The sequence below is a fragment of the Colobus angolensis genome, unplaced genomic scaffold (genome assembly GCF_000951035.1).
Source record: "Colobus angolensis palliatus isolate OR3802 unplaced genomic scaffold, Cang.pa_1.0 Scaffold531, whole genome shotgun sequence".
NCBI lineage: Eukaryota > Metazoa > Chordata > Mammalia > Primates > Cercopithecidae > Colobus > Colobus angolensis.
Window position 1 is genome coordinate 145,677 of NW_012118833.1, and position 6,858 is coordinate 152,534.

The 6,858-nt window shown below is 40.6% G+C and overlaps 1 protein-coding gene across 3 annotated transcripts in view; it reads right to left on the minus strand.

Annotated features, from left to right (window-relative positions):
- NUP93 (nucleoporin 93kDa) overlaps positions 1-6,858 on the minus strand; it is a 119,306-nt gene that overhangs the window by 40,945 nt on the left and 71,503 nt on the right. For all 3 annotated transcript variants that reach the window (XM_011960996.1, XM_011960997.1, XM_011960998.1), the window contains one exon: positions 5,235-5,297. In XM_011960996.1, coding sequence (XP_011816386.1) covers positions 5,235-5,297 — 63 coding nt within the window. The remainder of the gene's footprint in view (positions 1-5,234; positions 5,298-6,858) is intronic.

Here is a 6,858-nt window from a genome sequence, read left to right on the forward strand (position 1 = left end):
GCACTCCAGCCTAGGCAACAGAGCAAGACTGTCACAGAAAACAAAAACATAAAAACCATATGTATATATATATATATATTTTTTTTCCCCTGTTTTTTGCTTGTAACCATCCTAAAGGGTATAAAGTGGTATCTCACTGTGGTTTTGATTTATGTTCCCCTAATGACTAGTGATGTTGAGCATCTTTCCACGTATTTACTAATATAAACATCTTTATAAAAGCTCTGAAATTAGATCGTATATCATAGCAGTATTTTTTCTTTGTAGCATATAAAATAATGACGGATTATAAAATCAATAGTATCGTACGATATAATAAACATCTAAGAAAAGAAAGAAAAAGTTTCTCCCAGTGTTTTATATTATTATTACAATAATATATTTTTTTCTGTTGCCCAGGTTGGAGTGCAGTGGAATGATCTCAGCTCACTGTAAACTCCGCCTCCTGAGTTCATGCCATCTTCCCACCTCAGCCTCCCAAGCAGCTAGGATTACAAGCATGCACCACTACACCTGGCTAACTTTTGTATTAAGACTTTTAGTAGAGACAGGGTTTCACCATGTTGGTCAGGCTGGTCTCGAACTCCCGACCTCAAGTGATCCGAACACCTTGGCCTCCCAAAGTGCTGGGATGACAGGCGTGAACCACTGCACTCGGCCCCAGTGATTTTATTTTATTTTTTAAAGAAACACTAACATTTTCATAGAAGGAAGTAAACCAGCAAAAGAAAAATAGCCTTCTGGGATTAAACTGCCTACCAGTCTACTCAAAGTTACTGAAAAGCCACTGTCTACTAGTAGTTGCAGGTAGCTGCCAAAATAAAGGCATTCAAAACGAAAAGAAAAAAGAAAGGAAATCTGGGGAGGGGGCAGGAGAGGCTTAAGAAGGAAGATGACAAAAAAAAAAAAAATCTGAGAATTAAAACAACACAGATAAATTGAATTATGACCATTCTCAGCCTATTATTCTTCAATTGGCAGACCAGGTTTCCCATCAGCTTAAGCCTTTTCAAAAAGCCATTTCATTTACATTCAGATTGGCATCTAATTAGGCAACAATAAGGGAATGAGTATTAGCAATGCCTGCTTTATTATTGGCAACACAGATAATTTATACTGATAATATTGATATGCATGAGCTTTGGGGAACTGTTAGAAAAATCACATACATATACTCTTCCTACAATTGGGATGTTTCGAATTAGACCAATATTTATTAAAATGTGAAAAAAGGACATCAGATATACACACACACAGACACGTGATTAGGAAGAAGGCTGGTGCATTGCTGGACCCTTTTCTAATACATATTCTGCAGACACAGGAGAAACGATAATCACAAACTTTAAAAACAGTCTTCCAACTGGTTTTTTTCTTTTCACTGAGAGTCAGGCAGAATAGACCATTCCAGTCAGTTAGCCTGAGCTGAAAAATACCCAGAGAAAAACCTTTGCTTCTTGCTCACACCAACCAGTAAACTTAAACATGAAAGTTATGTATTTTAAATCAAGAGAAGTATGATGGAACATAAAGGTGGGGTGGAGGGGAAGAGATAATTGTCTAAGAAGTTGTCCAGAAAGAATAGACAAGTGTGAGCCACAATTTTGTCTAAAACTTTCCTACATAGTGATCAAACCAACTGCCTCCTCAGCCTCTAGCCTCTCCCAGCAAGGTCAAATGGAGGATCAGGTGGCAAGAGGATCAGGTAGGGTAGAAGGAGGCAGGGGAAGGTTGATACATTATACAGCCTACCGAGCTGCAACACGAAGTGAGCACACCACAAAGTGTAGTAAGTCTTTTTCTTAAGGACAAGACCTCTGGCTAACAGTGGCAGAGTAGCAAAGGCAATTAAAGAAAACAGACAATATACCACCCACAGAAACTGCTGAAGAGGACAGTGGAGACAGACTTTCAGCATTAGGTAAGGGTCAGAATGACGACAGTGGGAATTAACCATTCCCTGTTAATTGGGCTGCCTGCCTGTGTGCCAAGAACTCCTGCTTAGTACTTTGAAAACTATCAGCTTTCTGGGTTCAAATCCTCAGATGTATCTGAAAGTATGCCAGGCTACTCATTTAGAAACACCCTCACAACCTGCATGAACACTGCTGTAGTTCTATTTACCATTAGCGTGATAAGGAGCTTCAAATAAAAATAAATGCCCCAGGCAGGCAAATTGCTTGAGGTCAGGAGTTTGACACCAGCCTGGCCAATGAGGTGAGACCCCATCTCTACTAAAAATACAAAAATTAGCTGGGCGTGGTGGCTGACGCCTGTAATCCCAGCTCACTCGGGAGGCTGAGGCAGGAGAATCACTTGAACCCTGGAGATGGAGGTTGCAGTGAGCCGAGATCATATCATTACACTCCAGTCTGGCCAACAGAGCAAGGCCCTGTCTCAAAAAATAAATAAATGATCCAATATCAAAATTCTCTTCCCTTAATTGCATCACCCCCAGCTTATCTTAATTACATTAGAGGTAATGGAACATTCAATCTGTGGGCTAATCAGGGATGATTAGTCACCCATCTGTCCCATTCCAACCTATTCTGTTTATACCCACATCTGAACCACTGAACTAAAGTGCAAAGAAGAATGCTAACTAGAGGAACTAATGAGACAGAATCAACAGAACTGCTCAACTAACAACTAAGAGAAGAGGAGGGCAGTGAGAGTCTAAGGTGAGGTGGGAAGCAGTGTTAAGAAGAAACCCAAGGGAAAAGGAAAAGGATAAACTGGAAGAGTACAGAGAGATCTAAAAATTAAAAGGAAGGCAAAACAAACCACAAAAAATGACAAAATAGTGGAGAAACTATTATAAATTAAATCTGAATCTTTCAAGTTACGATATGTGGAAAATATTTCTCTTTGAACACAAGAAAAAAAGCATGGAAAGAATTGGGCAGCTGAATTCAGAGCAGGTGGGGAGCATTTGAACCCCATTTTCATAAAAGGAAGAGGGCAATATGCTTTGACTTCACACCCATTTATTACTGCACTGTTGCTGGCTTTTAGAAACACTGCATATGTTCTGATAATGTTGTTCCATTTTTGCTGGGATGTGCCAAATGGGGAAAGATAGGACACACTTGTGGTTTTGTAGCTTGTTTTCTTGGCATTTCAGCAGGACACTGGCAAGTTATTCAAACATGAAATAGTCACAAAAATACCAGAAAGCTGCTCACTTTTTGTGTGAAAATGATTCTTGCTCAGTGGCAGTTTCCTGGTGTCCAGACAGGTCAAAGGTCTCCCCCTAGGCTGGCTCCCAACACTGGAATGCCTCCCTCACAAACACATATGCACACATTTTGCACTGTGGTATGTCACCTAAATGTTTTGGCTGGCTGCAAATTTAGTCTCAGTATGGCACAATGTTCAGAGACTGCCAATTCCAGAAACACATTCTGCGGGGTAAATGGATTAATAAAGCTTGGTAGCATTCAACAATCCTAATTTAATTTCATTGGACCTTTACAGCAGGAGAATCAATGTTGGTGAGTAACTCACTTAATGTGTGAACCAAAAGAAAACCCTTTTAAAAATATTTTCAGATCTGAATCAAGTGAATTTCTATCTGTGACTAAGTACTATCACCAACAATATAATTAATGAAATTTTGGGAATTTTATTTATTTTTTTGAGACAGAGTCTCGCTCTGTCGCCCTGGCTGGAGTGCAGTGGCATGATCTCAGCTCACTGCAACCTCTGCCTCCCAGGTTCAAGTGATTCTCCTGCCTCAGCCCCTTGAGTAGCTGGGACTACAGGTGTGCACCACCACATCTGGCTAATTTTTGTATTTTTAGTAGAGACAGGGTTTTGCCATGTTGGCTGGGCTGGTCTCGAACTCCTGACCTCAAGTGATCCACCTGCCTCGTCCTCCCAAATTGCTGGGATTACAGGCATGAGCCACTGCACATGATAGGAATTTTATTTTGATAATGAAACATATCAGTCATTTAAATAATGAGCCCTATTTCACCTCAGTAATACTGAGACATGTTCACCTTCACAGAATATTTTAATAAAGCACACTGAGAAGCAGCACTTTTTTCACTTTATTATTTTTGAACTACACAACTAATGAATAAATTTCATTGGATATAAGAACTAAATAAGTAAACAGCAAAACAGAGGTCTCACTTCAAGCCTACTCCCTTTGCAGAGAGGGTTACTGCTAGCTGATGGAATGTATCCTGCCAGCCTCCTTCCTGGGGAAAGCTGCACTTCTATAACCAATTCCACAGGACAACTAGCCTTTCTTCTCTCTCACCATAAGGCCCCAAGGGCCCAAAAATCTCTTTCACTATAATGGGATGTTATGGAAAGATTTTTTGATATTTGGATCCTTGTCAGAAATAAACGGAGATAACTCACATGTTAGTAAACAATCTTTGAGTATCTTGCACAACTGCTTGTTGCAGAATATTGTTGCACATATAATGGCTGCTCTTTGGTGAACTTATTTACCATCTTTTCAAGCATGGAGTTAATTTTATGTGTGTGTGTTTGAGCTTGGAGAAATTGTTAATATAAACGGTGGTCCACTCAATATTGTGTAATAAAAGGAAAATAAGTTGAAGGAAACTGTCAGCGATCACAGCTGTTTTTCTGAACTGCTGATTCAGTAGAAACCACAATACCATTTATACAATAACAATGAAACCAATAATTTTCTGGTCTTTCCATTTTAAGATTAATTTAATAGTTAATTGTCCAGTCCAGTGTCTCAGATGCATTTCAGTCACTAAATTCATACAGAGTTATAAAGCATGGTATTCTCAAAAAATGGTTCCTGTAGAACTCTCTCTGTAGGAGAGAACTGGGCATGTAAGAGATTCCAGCTTCCAGATCCTACACTCCCCAGTATATACTGCTGCCCCCATCTGCTTTTTTTTTTTTTTGAGACAGGATCTCACTCCTCATTCTGTCCCCCAGGACGGAGTGCAGTGATGCGACTCAGCTCACTGCAGCCTCTACCTCCCAGGTTCAAGCAACCCTCCCACAGCCACCGGAGTAGCTGCAACCACAGACGTGTGCCACTATGCTTAGCTAATTTTTTGTATTTTTTGTAAAGATGGGGTCTCACTATGTTGCCTAGGCTGATCTTGAATTCCTGGGCTTAAGCGAACCTCCTACATCCACCTCCCAAAGTGTTAGGATTACAGGTGTGAGCCACCACGCCCAACCCTCTTGCCCTCATCTGTATACATCTACATTTTAGTTAATTTTCTTACCCTCTTCCGGGACTCTTCAATGGCAGACAGCAGGGCATTGTCCTTCTCATTCTTCAGGAAGCCCTACAAATGGGGGAAAAATTAACACAACTTAAAACTAACTTTCAAAAAATCAAAAGTATACTGCGAGACAAACAATAACCATAATGGTATCTAGCATGCTACCTACCTCCACCTCACAAAACTCTCCCAACTTGAAAACATCAAAATAGATGACTTTTACAGATGTTTCTTAGTTTCTTCCATTCTGGGAGCACATGATGATTGTTAGAAAGTAAAGTCCCCATGAAACAATAGTGTGGGGTTCTATATCCCGTAAACATGTAAAAAGTGGAAAATCAAGACTGTCCTTCAAAATTCCTAAATGGCTCATATTGCAGATACAGCGTTGGTGATGGAGCTAGTCACAGTTCCTCTAACTGTTCCCTAGTCTATATTTCTCTGTTGGTTTATATTAATTTCTTCCTAACATTGAGGACATCATCATCGCCCATTTGTCTGTGTGCTTTTCACTTGTTGGTCAATGTCTGGGAAATTCTAAAAATTCTTTCTTTACACATTTCTTCCAGGGTTTTGCCATGTGCACTGTCTGTTTCAGGTCTGCTCCACTGCTCGTTTAATATAGGTAGGGTGAAAAGACAGCTGACAAGTCTAGTTTAATATAAACAGGTTAAACGCCTGCAAAATGCAACTACACAGTAACACAATGGCCAAAAGGATAGGCTTTGAAATTTGGCAGTTTCAAATCCTAGTGCCTCCATTTACTACTAGTAGCAGGATTTTAGCCAGGTTGCCCAAACTCCCTAAACCTTAGCTTGTTTGTAAAAAAAAATAAGATAACGTAATCAAGTTACTGACCCAAGGCTCAATATATGTAGCTCTATTATTAGAATCAATTAGATTTAGATCTGTTGGTGACTTCTATTAATGAAAGAGATGCCCAGGATGACCTCTTTGCTGCTGTTCATTGTCCTTATTTGCTTCAGCCAAGATCCAAAAGGAAAAGAGCTGAGACACTATTCTGACAGCCACAGTTGCAGACAGACAGATATATAGACTGCACTTCCCTGCTAACACCTTGCTCTTCATACAAGGGGGCAGTTTCTTTTCCCTAGTTTGGGCTGGTTGGGGGCTGAGATCAAAGTCTTAGTTGTAATATGAAGAACTCAAATTACCTTACAAATCAGATCCACCTACACTCCAATGCAAGGTACAAGCATGCCACTACTGGTGCATTTATACATGTCTAAAATTGCTCTGTCGCCCAGGCTGGAGTGCAGTGGCACGATCTTGGCTCACTGTAAACTCTGCCTCCTAAGTTCAAGCAATCCTCCTGCTCAGTCTCTCAAGTAGCTGGGATTACAAGCGTGCACCACCACACCCGGCTAGTTTTTGTATTTTTAGTACAGACAGGGTTTCACCACTTTGGCCATGATGAGGTCAACATGTTGGCTCGACCACAAGTGATCTGCCTCCCAAAGTGCTTGGATTACTGGTGTAAGCCACTGCACCCAGCCTTGTGTTTTTGCTTTTTTTTTTTTGAGACAGAGTCTCGCTCTGTTGCCAGGCTAGAGTGCAGTGGTGCCATCTCGGCTCACTGCAACTTCTGCCTCCTGGGATCAAG